This window comes from Tamandua tetradactyla, chromosome 13 (genome assembly GCF_023851605.1).
Source record: "Tamandua tetradactyla isolate mTamTet1 chromosome 13, mTamTet1.pri, whole genome shotgun sequence".
In the NCBI taxonomy this organism is placed as follows: Eukaryota; Metazoa; Chordata; class Mammalia; order Pilosa; family Myrmecophagidae; genus Tamandua; species Tamandua tetradactyla.
In genome coordinates this window covers 22,476,225-22,492,699 of record NC_135339.1, presented here as the reverse complement: position 1 = coordinate 22,492,699, position 16,475 = coordinate 22,476,225, and the positions used below count along the sequence as shown (strand labels likewise).

At 34.1% G+C, this 16,475-nt stretch overlaps 1 protein-coding gene across 4 annotated transcripts in view; it reads left to right on the top strand.

The window, feature by feature from the left end:
• Positions 1-16,475, top strand: part of ADK (adenosine kinase) — a 626,273-nt gene that overhangs the window by 54,001 nt on the left and 555,797 nt on the right. For all 4 annotated transcript variants that reach the window (XM_077124867.1, XM_077124866.1, XM_077124868.1 and 1 more), the window contains exon 3: positions 12,816-12,869. In XM_077124867.1, coding sequence (XP_076980982.1) covers positions 12,816-12,869 — 54 coding nt within the window. The remainder of the gene's footprint in view (positions 1-12,815; positions 12,870-16,475) is intronic.

Below are 16,475 nucleotides of genomic sequence, written 5' to 3'. Positions count from 1 at the left end.
AGTTAGATTATGTGCTACAGAAAATTTAGGTTCCGGGCAAAATAAACCTTTCTTCCTTTGGTCTCAAAGAGTAGGTGAGGTTCTAAAATACAGACAATATCTTCCTTACCCCTGTGTTCTGAATTACCTTAATCCCGACATGATCAGCTTCATTCTTATCTCTAAATACCATGTTTTATATATATATATATATATATATAAAACAGCCTCTCAAAATCCAGAAATAATAATGACCACTCCGGACTAAATTTGTCTGCTATAATAGCTTACAATCTAGGCTCCTGTTTTCATATAAGCATTTTCTAAAGGAGACCATACAGTAATTGTTCTTCCATTTCTGGCTTATTTTGCCTCACCAAATGTTCCACAGGATCGTTCACATCATTGCATGCCTCACGACTTTGTTCCTTTTTGTAGCCGCACAATATTCGATCATAAGTGTATACGATCATTCACCAGTCTACTTCTCAGACAGTACACAGCTTAGGTTTTTTTTCGTAAAGTTTTAAAGATCTCTGCATAGATGTGCATTTTTTAAAAGGTGTATTCTAGGTACTTAAAAAGTTTTTGCTATTGTGGAATTTTTTTTCTATAATGTATTCTAGATTATTGCTGGTATTTGGAAAGGCTATTGAATTTGAATATATGTTTTTTTACTTGCCTACTTTGTAAGCTGCATTATAATAAAAGAAAGATCATCTTTGGTTGTTCTGGTTCTCTCAGAATTCTAAATTTTCACAAATTGAAATAAAGTGGAATCTTTATATTGTTTCACATTTGAAGTGATTGGTTCTGAATTGCTCTTGGGCTTCCTCAAATAAAACCTAAATTATGGATACTAAGTGAACACAGTATCATTTATGAATCTTTCATGTTGCTCCAGATGTAAAGTGGTGTTCATTGTGTATCTTTGCCTTTCGGACCTGATTTTTAAAAAAATTTCATATAACTATTTTTATTTCAGTGGGATTCAGACCTGATTTTTATTGATATTTGGAAAAATGGTACTTGTAAGGATCACCTAGTCATGGATTTATTTTTAATAGTTCATTTCAGCTCTACATGAAGTTTTGGAGCACCTGCTTTCTGTTTAGTGTTGTGCCAAATACTGGGAACACAGAGTTAAATAAGACAAGTTTCTTTCCTTTTTTTTTTTTTTTAATATTTATTGTAATCAGCAAACAAACATACATTCTTGACATACACATATTCTGTACATGGTGTACAATCAGTGGCTCACAATATCATTGCATAGTTGTGTATTCATCACCATGATCAATTTTTTGAGCATCTGCATCTCTCCAGCATAAAAAAGAAAAAAGAAAATCTTTGTACACGTAAGGCAGGTTTCTTGACTTTGAGGAGCTAGTGGTTTAATTGTGGAGACAAATGTGGAAAGAAATACTGCATTACAATAGAACTTAAGAGTACAGTAGAACTTAAGAGTGTGTTCCTGGAGCCACTTAGAACTGTGTGATGTTGGTTATCTTGCTTAATCTGTAGAAGACTTTGTTTCTTCTTGAATAATATAGGAATAATAATATAGAGTGGTTGTGAGGATTAAAACACATACATTTCTAATGTATGTGTTTGGCATATGTTAGCAAGTATTATTGGTTACCGAGGAGCCTGGAATGTCTCTCATGTCCTCTCTTAAGGGCTATGGAGAACACTTGAAGGGATGATCTAGTAAGAGCTATGTATTACAGAATGTTCAACAATATTAGGAGCAGCAGAAATGGCTCATAAAATAAGGCCTAAAAGGGTCCACACATGTGACAATAGGATGTCTTTGGTTACTTTAGCTAGTAAACTGCAGTGGAGTGATGGGGGCAGAGCCAGATTATAAAGTATTTAGGAATTAAATGGGATGTGCGATATAAATAGGGCTGTTTTTATTGATGTATCCCAAAAGGCAAGCAGTGACATCTCCCAAGTACCAAATGTTTTAAATTTCCTTCATTGGAAACATGTGGCTAATCATTTTGAATAATTACTGATATATTTTTTAAAGTAAAAAAGCATGAATAAAGAAAAAATATTTAAGAATACAAAGAATATCATTCTGTTTTGTGAATCTAGGTTTAAATGTAGTATAATTCTTTTTCCTTTACTTTCCTTTGAGTTTTAATCTTGATCTAGTTTACTAATATGAATTTAAAACATTTTCATAAACCTTGTAACTTTTTGCTATTTTCATTGTAACCCTGGTTTTTCCGCTTAATCTGTTTCTTTATAAGCCTCTTAAGTTTAAGTCCAACCGTAGTCTGAAATATTGTTATGGTGATTAAAACTTTTAATCCCCCTTTTCTTCCTTTCTAATATCGTGTGTGTGTGTGTGTATGTGTGTGTGTGTGTGTGTGTGTGTGTGTGTGTGTAGGACCTGGAATTGAACCCATGTTTCTTACATGGCAGGTGAATATTCTATCAATGAACCACCTTTCTAATATGTTTTAATCACCCTTTTTTTTATTATTACAAAAGCCAAGAAAACGTGTAAGCTGTTTCAAATCTTTCTACCACAACATTGATATATTAGAATTCTTTGAACTTTGCGATAATATTTTAGGTTTCTGGGAAAGTGTTCTAATTTAATTCTTCTCAGGGGGAAAGCTTATTTCCAAGTATTTGTGGGATATTCTATCGTCATGCTGCTGTGCAGCAAGTTTCGGTTTCTTTAACTATCTGTGACATTGGTATGATACTTCATTTATGACTGGGCTTAGTTTCTGGAGTTCACAGTCTTTACAAGGACCTTTCTAGGGCCAAATCATGAGGTTATACTAATTATCAGGGAAGGAGCACAATTGAGTAAAAACTGTTTTAGTCTATAAAAGACCCTTCATCATATTACTCTTAGTTGTATACTGCTGCTACTATAACAAATCTTAGTAGTTATTTATAATATACTAATGCATTTTACTTGTATCTATAAACATAATTAATAATATCGTTTTTTTCATTGCCCATGGTGGGAGTGGCCTTTCTGGATTTTACACTTTTTCTTTAGTTTTTGTTTCAAATGTGCGTTCCTTAAACAACTTAGGCTGGATTGAGGGAAACTATTACTATGATTTCTACTACTTTTTTTTATAGTCCTTCTTGTCCTCCCCACCCCCGTTTTCTCCTCCTTACCTGCCACCTGTTGTCAGTATTTATGCCATAAAAATTATTTAAATTAACTTAATTTTAAAATATTTATACACTGTAGGTTTTGAACTAATATTAGATACATGTATCTTCATTGGCTGAAAGGTTTAAGTAAAAACTCTATCTAGATGAATATTACACTTGCATTCTAAAAAGTTACATGTATATATTTGTTTCTAATATATTTTTTCCTAACTTTAAAAATAATATGCTCATTGTTGACATTTTAGAAAAGCACCTAGAAGAAAATAAAAATCACCTGTAGTATTATGTAATATTTTGACATGTATGCTTTCAATTTGGTGGGGAGCATTAAACACTATGCATTATAGTCTTCTTTAATTTTAAATTGAACTATTTTTCCCATGGTTGTATTATAATTTTTTGATGTATATATGCTACTCTTTTGGATTTTATGGTTGTTTGTGTATTTATAGAAATAATACTATAATGAATGTCCTTATATATAAATCTCTGATTATTTCTTGAATGGAAATTTCTAGTTGTGGAATTGTTTCAAAGGATATGAAAACTTTAAATTGCCCTTCCTTCCTTTTTTTTTTTTTTTGAGCTAATTGAATTATTCATTTTACAGGGATAGAAGCATTCCAGGTGAGGGGAGTGAGTTATATATTACATGTTAAATAATGTACTGGGCACTGTTCATGTATTATCTTATGATCTCCCCCACGGCAACTCTATGAAATAGTTTTATCCTTATTGGAGAAATTAAATGACTTGCCCAGTGCAAAAAGCTAATAATTGTCAGAAACAGGGCATTAACCCAAATCTTTCTTTTTTCAATGTAGTGTTCTTTCCACTCAGTCAGAGGTTCTTTTTTGAGAGTTAGAGGCAGGAAAGAGTGTTGTTCCCTGCGTCCCATCTCCTTCCTTCCATCCCTCACCTCCACCCCCACCATGTTCACTGATTAGAGTATATGTAATTTCTCTCTGCTAATTAAGGGCAGAAAAATGTTGAGAACTACCTGTACCATTTTGCTGTCTCTGTCTTTTTAGGGGTTGTCTTCATGTTTAGAATCTAAGAAATGGATATAAAAACAGAATGTCTAATCATGTCTTTAGGAAACAAAACCCACCTGTACAAAAATAGACTGTGCTTTGTATCATTCTAGTAAAGATATAGTAGAAAATTGAATTACAGCTTTCTACTTTCCGCTTCTTAATAAGTTGAGTTTTCACTTTAAAGTTTCTTAGTTTAAAACATTGTGTACTCATTCAGAGAATAAGTTAAATGTGGTAAAGAGAGTAAAAAGGCTTCTGTCCTGCCAATGGCAGTAACACTGACAGAACAAGATGTAGTAAGTGAAAATGAGAACTCATATAATTATATACCCACATTGAAACGTTTAAGTGAGTACTTCAGTGGGGAAATAGTTCCATTTCATTTGAAAGGATTTGGGACCGATGGTATGTTTACATTTATACTTGTAAATTATGCTTTGCTTTCAAAGTGAATTTGAGACAGTTGTTTTAGTTACTAACAAGTTTTAGAATCATGGTTGTACACTACTTTTTGTATACATTTTGTTAAAATGTCTTGTAAAGATTTTTGTTTTCCTTACAGGTAACTCTGTATAAATATGTTTGTTTATAGTTTCTGATGAAATTTTACATGTCTGTTTGAATGTCCTGAATTAGTTGTTTCAACTCCTTTGAAACAACTCAAAGGAGTCTCATTTGAAGTTTTGGTTTGTTCTTTTGACTGGGCTGTATCTTTGATTTTCCCTGGTATGACTCGTTATTTTTTTGTTGGTGTCTAGGCATTTGATTTCCTTAATTAATTTATTCTAGAGGTTATTTTCACTCTTTACCTAGGATTTTCTTGTTGAATGGCTTTGTTCTCTATCTCTTTTTTTGCGTTCAGTTCAATTTATTCTACACCTCTAGTGTAAATTTTGTTTAACTGATTAGAATTTTACAGCTCTTGTTTTTCTGTTTCTTGCCCTGACCATATGGAGCCTTTTTTTTTTTTTTTTTGAGGAGGGTCTCCTCAGATATTACTGACCCCAGTGAGATTTTCCCAAACTGGACAGACCCACTTCTCAGGAGAAGAGAGTAGCCAGTATCAAGTCTCCTTGAGGGTGTGACCTAGTAGGTTGTCAGATGTTCCTGTGAAGCCTCTAGACTCTGTGCGCTTTTCCTGTCCTGCTGAGCATGTGGCTCTTGTCAGTCCCACAGCTCCTCACCAGTGTAAAGTGATGCAGTGCCTTTAATTTCAGCAGACTCTCCCTGCCACCACAGTGGTATGGTTGAGACAGACTGTTTATAGTTTCTGATCTTTGAAAATAATTCCTTAAGTTGCTTGGAGGAACAAATCACCTTTTCTCTAATCTGCAAGCTAAATTGATGTTTCGTTTTAAAAATTAGAATATCCTATTAGGCAGTATTCTGGTTGGCAAGCTACTGGAATGCAGTATACCAGGAACAGAATGGCTTTTAAAAAGGGGAATTTATTAAGTTGCAAGTTTACAGTTCCAAGGCTGTGAAAATGTCCAAATTAAACCAAGGCTATAGAAATGTCCAATCTGAGGCATCCAGGGGAAGATACCTTGGTTTAAGAGGGACAGTGACTTTCAGGGTTTCTCTCTCAGCTGGAAAGGCACATGGCCAGATTGGCTAGCTTTCTCTTCAATGGATTCCCTGGGGGCTCTTTCCATTCTGTTGGCTCTGTTGTTTCTGTTGACTCTCATGCCTCTAAAGCTTTTTCCAAAAATGTTCCCTTTTAAAAGGCTCTAGTAAGCAATCCTACCTTGAATGGGTAGAGACGCATCTCCATGAAAACTGTGTAATCACAAGTTACCACCCGTAATTGGGTGGGTCATATTTCCTGGAAACAATCAAAAAGAATCCACCCAGCAATATTGAATGAGGATTAAAGGACATGGCTTTTCTGGGGTACATGATACCTTCACACCAGCACAGGCAGCAAAATAGCTCATTAATAACTATAGGTTATTTTTAGTGGTATTTCAAATAGTTACTAACAGAACTAAAGAAGGGAGTTGAGATGGGAAAGGAAGATAAGGTTGGGGAAAGAAAAGCTGTCCCTTTTTTTGTGTGCCATCGTTATATATTGTGCTTAGTTTTGTTGTAACACTTACCACACTGTGAGAGGTTATTATTTCTGCTTTTTATTTTTTTGCCATCTAATATATTCTTTTTTTTAATTTTTAAAATTTTATTTATTAAACATACCAACATAAAAACACAAACATTCTTACCATATGCTCATTCCATTCTGCATATATAATCAGTAACTCTCAATATCATCACATAGTTGTATATTCATCATCATGATAATTTCTTAGAACATTTGCATCAATTCAGAAAAAGAAATGAAAACAGAAAAAAATTCATACATGCCATACCCCTTACCCTTCCCTTTCATTAATCACTAACATTTCAATCTATTGAATTTATTTTAACATTTGTTCCCCCTATTATTTATTTTTAATCCATGTAATAAAAAATTAATAAATTTATTAATTTATTTACTCATCTGTTGATAAGGTAGATAAAAGGAGCTTCAGACACAAGGTTTTCACAGTCACACAGTCTCATTGCGAAAGCCATATCATTATACAGTCATCTGCAAAAAACATGGCTACTGGAACACAGCTCTGCATTTTCAGGCAGTTCCCTCCAGCCTCTCCATTATACCTTTGCTAAAAAGGTGGTATCTATATTATGTGAAAGAGTAACCTCCAGGATAACCTCTCAACTCTGTTTGGAACCTATCAGCTAGTGACACTTTCTTTTGTCTGTGAGAGGTTATTTTTATTTGCTTACTGAATTATGAACTCCTAAGAACAAGAAGAAAAATAGCATTGATATATATTGTGTATATACCAAGCATTTTGCTAATATGTACTATCAAACCCAGTAGTTTTCAAGCATTTTAGCTTTAACAAGCATGTTTTGATTAACCAGTACTTCCTTACACATTAGGTAAATATTATTAGTTTTTATCAGGACTAAATAAGTCTGATCACTTTTTAAATGAACTCTAGATATCAGTGATTTGCTATCCACCATCATCAACCTAGACAAATACATGAAAAATATGTATTTTTTTAAATTTAAAAAACATTTAAAAATTTTGTATGCCTTTTTCTCTTTGAATTTGTATTTTCATTAAATTTTTTCCCACTGGATTTTATCCTCATGTAATATTTACGTGACTGTCTTTTATGCATGAAGTATATTTTGTGTATAATATGCTATGCATACATCAAGCTATTAATATCTTTTTGTGCCTGAACTTCATACCAAAAAAGTATGTAAATTTAAATATGAAATACCTTCTAGTGATTATTTTTATAATTAGCATGTAATACATAAAACAACATGTTTATTAAAATGCTAAATAATTATTAGAAATTATTGGAATTGTACCTTTTAATAAGACAGTTGAAGCTATTCTTTAGTATGCTTAATTTTTTCAATTACTTCATTGTTTTTTGGATAAATAATACTCATTGCTAGAATAAGACCATGTTCAGCATCAGTTTCATTCTTTTTACTTTTAGAGGTATAAGTGCTGAGAAATCTAGTTTACATAATTAATTGGATTTTAATAGACAGGGTTTGGTTTAAGCAGTGTGACTCAACTATTTGAATTCCTCTATTATCAAATGATCTATGATCAAAATTATTTGTCATCTCATAACTTAATTAGGTTCTTCAGTTTTTGTTGGAAGTAGAGAATTTGAAACCACATGACTTGCGAATTATTAGAGTTATTAGAAACATGCAATTCTAGGTAATAATCCAAAAAAAAGGCTTATTGATTGTAATTTCAATTATAACTATTAATTATATTTTAGTTATTTACTTAGAGTCATCATGTTTAAGTTAACATTTCAGGAAGTGTTGAGAAAAGTTAAATATTGTTCAAGTTAATAGAGCTATGTCAATTTTTTCATAAAATGCTTTTATCAGTTGCTTTAAACTTATTTTAGTTAAAGCCTTTTGATTTAAGGCCATTGTCTGCTTTATAACCTTATTTGCAAAATTATTCTTCATTGTCAAGCCAATCAGATTTACTTTCATTAGAGAAAAATGTCTGACGACTTTTTTCAATTCAAATAAATGGGTTGATAAGTGTCTGTGATCATTTCTTAGAACATTTGCATCTTCTGATGTTTTCTTCTCAGTAAGTAGATGCATTGGGAGGGAACTTTGTTTAATTTTGTTGTCTGGAAGAGATAAATTGACAACGTCTTTGTTTTTTCTTATTGAAAATTCTTTTAGCTTTGCTTCACAAGAGGACTCTTCTTGAAAAGTAGTGAATTCTTTTATGATGATCACGGTATGGAAGAGATAAACTTTAAAAATAAAATTTGTCATCAACTTGTGCTCCACTCCACAATGTATCTGAAAATAGAACATCCTATCACAATTCCCCATTTCTAATTTCTAGCTTTACTCTTTACAGAAAGAATGTATAAAACAGGATGCCCTGTAGTTAGTTTGTGGCACCTTAATTAAATATTTTGCAGATAAAAGTAGTACTCATCATTCCTTGTTTAGCACTCCTGAGGATCTGTACCCCAGGCAACGCAATACAGTTCCGTTTAGGATGGGTGAGAGTATGTTGCTGTTTTTATAATGTGGGTAAAGGGCACTCGTGGAAGGAGAAGTAGGAAAGGAGAACACAGTGACTTCTCCAGATTAATTTTAGAGAAAGGTTGAGTGCGAGTGGACTAGAGAAACTGAGATTTGTCCATGAAACTATTTACTTCTGTGTATCTCTCAGAAACTATTTTTAATCCCTCAGAGAGTCGATTTACCTTCAGTTGTACACAAATAGGCTGTTTGAGACATCCTTGTCTGGTGATTAAGGTGATCTCTGTTTTATGAAAAGGGAGACTCAAACTTAACTTAATCACCATAGGCAAATATTTCATCTATCAAATAGGTCAATCATAACCTTCAAAGCTTACTTTCCTCATTATGCCATTCTATCTAGAACATTGCTTTGTGTGTGGTAGATATTTAGTATTTATTTAATGAATTAATAATTGCATATTGTTTTAAAAAACTTATTTATTAATTAAAAAATTAAGAACAAAAACATTAACATATAATTCTGTTCTACATATATATTCAGTAATTCTCTATATCATCACATAGTTGCATATTCATCATTTCTTAGAACATTTGCATCAATTCAGAAAAAGAAATAGAACATAAAAAGAAATAATAGAAAAAAAAGATTATACATACCATACCCCTTACTCCTCAATTTCATTTATCACTAGCATTTCAAACTAAATTTATTTTAACATTTGTTCCCCCATTGTGTATTTTTATTCCATATGTTCTACTTGTTTCTTTTTTAAAGAAATATTTTATTAATTGAAAAAAAATTGCAAGAAACACAAACATTCCCAACACATACATTCAGCAATTCACAATATCATCACATAGTTGCATATTCATCATCATGATCATTTCCCAGAACATTAGCATCAATTCAGAAAAAGAAATAAAAAGAAAACAGAAAAATATAACAAACAGAAAAAAAAATTTTACAGGTCATACCCCTTACTAATCCCTTTCATTGATCACTAGCATTTCAAACTAAATCTATTTTAACATTTGTTCCCCCTATTATTTATTTTTATTCCATATGTTCCTCTCATCGGTTGACAATGTAGATAAAAGGAGCATCAGACACAAGGTTTTCACAATCACACAGTCACATTGTGACAGCTGTATCATTATTCAATCATCCTCAAGAAACATGGCTACTGGAACACAGGTCTACATTTTCAGGCAGTTCCCTCCAGCCTCTCCATTACATCTTGGATAACAAGGTGATATCTACTTAATGCATAAGAATAACCTCCAGGATAACCTCTCGACTCTGTTTGGAATCTCTCAGCCATTGACACTTTGTCTCATTTCATTCTTCCCCCTTTTGGTCGAGAAGATTTTCTCAATCCCTTGATGCTAAGTCTCGGCTCATTCTAGAGTTTTTCTCAATCCCTTGATGCTGAGTCTCAGCTCATTCCGGGATTTCTGTCCCATGTTGCCAGGAAGGTCCACACCCCTGGAAGTCATGTCCCATGCAGAGAGGAGGAGGGTGGGAGACTATTCATCGTGTTGGCTGGAGAGAGAGGCCACATCTGAGCAACAAAAGAGGCCCTCTTGGGGGTGACTCTTAGGCCTAAATTTTAAGTAGACTTGACCTATCCTTTGTGGGCTTCAGTTTCATATGAACAAACCCCAAGACTGGGAGCTCAGCCTATAGCTTTGGTTGTCCACACTGCTTGTTTGAGAATATCAAGAATTCAACTTGGGGAAGTTGAATTTCTCCCCATTCTCACCATTCCCCGAAGGGGGCTTTGCAAATACTTTTCCACTCATTGATTGAATCACTCTGGGATTCATCGGGGCATCACTCTGGACAAACCAACAAAATCTCATGTCCTACCTGAGATTCCAAGTACTTATGGTATTCAATCAAACTATCTACATAAGTTGTATTAGGAAATGCACTACTCAAAATATAAATTTTGTAAGAAATAAACATTTTTTGCTTTAGTCTCACACATAAGGCAACATTTAAAAATATTAATTACCATCTATGTTCAGCACCCAGCAATAATGACATTCCTTTGTTTTTCCTCATGCAAAAACATTTTTAAAATTTGTACATTTAGTCACTATTAATATACACTCTAGGCATTCCTAGAGTATACCATCTCAATCTTTAACATCTATCTTTCTTTCTGATTTCATTTATGTCCCCAGCCCTCCTCCCTCTATCATTCTCTCATGCAGCTTCATTCAGTGCTTTAACATAATTGTATTACAGTTAGGTAGTATTGTGCTGTCCATTTCTGAGTTTTTGTATTCAGTCCTGTTGCACAGTCTGTATCCCTTAAGCTCCAATTACCCAATATCTTACCCTATTTCTATCTCCTGATGGTCTCTGTTACCAACGAAATATTCCAAGTTTATTCACTAATGTCAGTTCATATCAGTGAGACCATACAGTATTTGTCCTTAAGTTTTTGGCTAGTCTCACTCAGCATAATGTTCTCAAGGTCTATCCATGTTGTTACATACTTCATAAGTTTATTCTGTCTTAAAGCTGCATAATATTCCATCGTATGTATATACCACAGTTTGTTTAGCCACTTATCTGTTGATGGACATTTTGGCTGTTTCCATCTCTTTGCAATTGTAAATAATCCTGCTACAAACACTGGTGTGCAAATGTCCGTTTGTGTCTTTGCCCTTATGTCCTCTGAGTAGATACCTAGCAATGGTGTTGCTGGGTCATATGGCAGGTCTATATTCAGCTTTTTGAGGAATCGCCAAACTGCCTTCCACAGCAGTTGTACCATTTGACATTCCCACCAACGATGAGTAAGTGTGCCTCTTTCTCCACATCCTCTCCAGCACTTGTCATTTTCTGTTTTGTTGATAATGGCCATTCTGGTGGGTGTGAGATGATATCTCACTGTGGTTTTGATTTGCATTTCTCTAATGGCCAGGGACGTTGAGCATCTCTTCATGTGCCTTTTGGCCATTTGTATTTCCTCTTCTGAGAAGTGTCTGTTCAAGTCTTTTTCCCATTTTGTAATTGGGTTGGCTGTCTTTTTATTGTTAAGTTGAACAATCTCTTTATAAATTCTGGATACTAGACCTTTATCTGATAGGTCATTTCCAAATACTGTCTCCCATTGTGTAGGATGTCTTTTCACTTTCTTGTTGAAGTTCTTTGGTGCACAAAAGTGTTTAATTTTGAGGAGTTCCCATTTCTTTCTTTCTTTCTTCAGTGCTCTTGCTTTGAGTGTAAGGTCTATAAAACCGCCTCCAATTATAAGATTTACAAGATATTTCCCTACATTTTCCACTAACTGTTTTATAGTCTTAGACCTAATGTTTAGATCTTTGATCCATTTTGAGTTAACTTTTGTATAGGGTGTGAGAATACGGGTCCTCTTTCATTCTTTTGTGTATGGATATCCAATTCTCTGGGTACCATTTATTGAAGATAGTGTTCTGTCCCAGGTGAGTTGGCTTGACTGCCTTATCAAAGATCAAATGTCCATAGATGTGAGGGTCTATATCTGAACACTCTATTCGATTCCATTGGTCAGTATATCTATCTTTATACCAGTACCATGCTGTTTTGACCACTGTGGCTTCATAATATGCCTTAAAGTCAGGCAGTGTGAGACCTCCAGCTTCTTTTTTTTTTTTTCTTAAGATATTTTTAGCAGCATATTGTTTTTTTGAAGTAAAAAAAAAAACAAATAATAATCAGCTTTTGCAATTTTTTTGACACTTGAATACTTAACATTGTAATAGTTTATTGGATTTTGTACTGCTGGATGATGCTCACATTATAGATGATTCACTATAGAAGGTTATTGACAATGTCTTGTGATTTCAAACCATGGTTGAGTTGATCATCCTTCAGTATCTTGAGTGATGAATAGAATGGTAACATACCATCTACTCGGGCAGTCTGTTTTATTAGTTAAGAGAGAGACCTATTTATAACTGCAGAAGTGTTCATTGATGGGGGGTGGGGGTGGGGTCCACTGTACTGGTAATCAGATGTTCATGAGGCAAATGTCCTTATATGTTTGTTTGACTGATATAATTTTGTTCTTGTTATAGATATTCTCTGAAACCAAATGACCAAATCTTGGCTGAAGACAAACACAAGGAGCTGTAAGTACATTAAACCCTAGGCTGTACATAGTTTACACTGTTAATGGAGTAGATATATGTAAACAATCTCATTTTTAAAATCGTATAAATATAAAGATGTAATTAATACCATGGCCTTGATCCTGGTAGTATTAGGATACTTAACAGTGAATATTGAAGAATTAAACACAGGAAATAATTGTTTCCAAATACAGTATGTATTTTATCACTTAGACTTAACTTGGGACAAACTGGGAAAAAGTATCACTTCATTTTCTTTTCCCATATAAAATGTTAAATTGTTATTGTTAATTTTTTAAACATCTTTTATTGTGAGATATAACATATGCAAAAGAGCAATAAATTTCAAAGTACATTTTAACAAGTAGTAAAACAAAATTTCAAAGTTTGGAATAGGTTATAGTTTCACAATTTCAGGTTTTTACTTCTAGATGCTCTAAGACACTGGGGACTAAAAGAAATATCACTATCATGATTCAGTAGTCATACTCATTTGTTCAATCCTATCTTCTTTGTTTTAACTCCTTCTTTTCCTTTGATATTTCTTCTCCCAATCTTTAGGGATATTTGTGTTATGCCCATTCTGACTTTTTCATGCTGAAAAGGGTTGTCAACAATATGGAATAGGGGAATGGAGCTGGTTGATTTTCTTGAAGAGACTGGCCAGCCCCTCTGGGTTTCAGGGCTTATCTGGCCTAGGAACCATCTGAAGGTTTTAGGTTTCTGAAAAGTAAGCTTAATGTGTGCAACTTTTGTAGGATCTCAATTAACAGGAATGATGTTGGTTGGGGTTGGCAAACAGGTGGTAATCAGCAGTATCTGCTGAAACTTGCACAAGAATAGCTTCCAGAATAGCCTCTCTGCTCTGTTTGAACTCTCTTAGCCACTGATACTTTATTTTGATACATTTCCTTTCCCTCTTTTGGTCAGGAAAGCATTATCAATCCCACAGTGCCAGGGTCAGTCTGTCATCCCTGATAGTCATGTCCCACATTGCCAGGGGGGATTTTCACCCCTGAATGTCATGTCCCTTATAGGGGTAAGTGGGTAATGGTTTGGCTTGCAGAGTTGGGCTAAGAGAGAAGATACATCTGAGCCACAAAAAGAGGTTTCCTGGAAGCAATTCTTAGGCATAATTTTAGGTAGTCTTATGTTCTCCGCTATAAAAATAAGTTTTATAAGGGCAAGCCTCAGAATCAAGGGCTTGACCTATTTTCTTGGGAATCCCTAATGTTTGAGAGAGTTCCAAGGGTTTCCCAGGTGACAGAGTTTAGTAGTTCCATATTTTTTTCACAGTCCCTCAGGGGACTCTACCAGTGCTTTTTAATTATTAGCTAACCATAATCTGGAATGTCTATCTGGGAATTACATTGTTATACAGAATTATAAGGCCTCCTTCCTGTTCTGGGCTCCATGTGTTTGGGTTGTTTAAATGAGCTATCCAGGGAGGTTGATTTAGATTGTATTTTATAGAAGACTTAGGTTCTATACGCAGTAAACCTCTCTGCTTTTGATCTTATACAGTAGGTAAAGCTCTAGAATAGATACAGTATCATCCTTTGCCTGTATTCTGATTTACCTTAGTCTCAACCAAATTTGCTTTGTTTTTGTCTCTAATTGAAGCCTGATCTCTTTATTCTTTTTCAAGGTGACTTTCAGTGTACTAGGTCCTTTACATTTCCACAGATATTTTTGAACTAACATTCAAATTTCTAGAAAAAAGCCTGTTGTGATTCTCATAGGGATTTTGTGGAATCTATTTGAGGAAAACTAATATCTTAACATTTGGATCTTCCTTCTAGTAGTAATTTGTTGTTTTCAGCATATCTTTTGGCCAAGTGATTTTTGAAATTTTGTTTTCTAGATATATATTTCACTCTTTTGTGACAATATGTAAATAACCTAAACTTTGCCAACTTAACCTTTTCCAAGTGTACAATTCAGTGACGTTCATTACATTTACAGTGTTGAGCTACCATCAGCACTGTCCATTACCGAAATTTTTTCATCACCCAAAACAGAAAATTATAGTCACTGAGCAATCCCCCCCCCCCCCCACTTAATTTCCCTGGAAACCTCTAACCCACTTTCTGTCTGTCTGAATTTGCTTATTCTAGGTATTTCATGTAACTGGAATCATACAATATTTGTTTTTCTTTGTTTGGCTTCATTCACTTAGTTTTCAAGGTTTATCCGTGTCATAGCATCTGGGGACAAATGTGACACTTTTAAACTTCCCTACCTGGTGAATTGCTGATATTCTCACAAGCATGGGGGACTACCAGTTTAATAGGTCAAGCCCTTGATCTTGGGCTTGCTCTTATGAAACTTCTTCCTGCAAAAGGAGAAGCTAAGTCTACATGTAATTATACCTAAGAGTCACTCCCAGAGAAACTCTTTTGTTGTTCTAATGTGGCCTCTCTCTCTAAGCCAGCTCTGTAGGTGAGCTCACTGTCCTCCCCACTTTGTGGAACATGATTCCCCAGGGTATAAATTTCCCTGGCAATGTGGGGTATGACTCCCAGGGATGAGCCTGGCCCTGGATTCATGGGATTGACAATGTCGGCTTAACCAAAGTGGGGAAAAGAAATTAAACACAATGAAAGTTTCAGTGGTGGAGAGATTTCCAGTAGACTTAAGAGGTCATTCTGGAGATGATTTTTATGCATTATATAGCCATCCCTTTTTAGTTTTATCCCTTTAGCTTAAAATAGCTAGAAGGAAATACCTAAAACTGTTGCACTGTAATCTAGTAGCCTTGATTCTTGAAGATGATGGTATAACTAAATAGCTTTTATGATGTGACTGTGACATTGTGAAAACCTTGTGACTGATACTCCCTTTATCCAGTGTTTGGACAAATGAGTAAGAAAATAAAGACAAAAAATAAGTAAGTAGTGGGGTTGGGGATGAGGGTACGAGATGTTTTAGGTGTTCTTTTTAATTTTTATTCTTTTTTTTTTTTAGAGTAATGACAATATTAAAAAATTGTTGTGATAGAATGTACAACTATATGATACTATGAATGATTTTATACTTTGGATGATTATATGACATGTGAATATATCTCAAAAATTACATTAAAAAAATGAATTAACCTTGAATGTAAGGGTTTATCCCAGACTCACAATTCTACTCCTTTGGTCTGTATGTCTTTCCTTATGCCACAAGGTCTGGCCTTTGCCTATTGTGACTTTGTAGTAAGTTTTGAAAGCAGAAAGTAGGAGTCTTCTTTTTCCAGATGGTCTTCTTTTTTCCTTTTTCTAGATGGCTTTGGCTATTTGAGGCCCCTTGTGATTCCATATTAACTTGAGAATTGACTTTTGCATTTCTGAACAATGACTGCTTGAATTTTGTTGGTCAGCTATAGTTTAATATCAGTTTTGCTTGATGATTATGGATTTGGAGACAAAAGATTGAAAATTTCCGATGATATTTTCATTTAGATTGTTTTAAATTAGATGATTCTTTCTTCTCATAATGACTATACCTCTTCTAGATATACTGTAACAGATGTTTGGTAGGACATCTTTGTCTAGTTATCCATATGAGATATATGACATTTTGGTCAAGTGTTGGTAAATTGTCCTTTTACAGTGTTTTCTT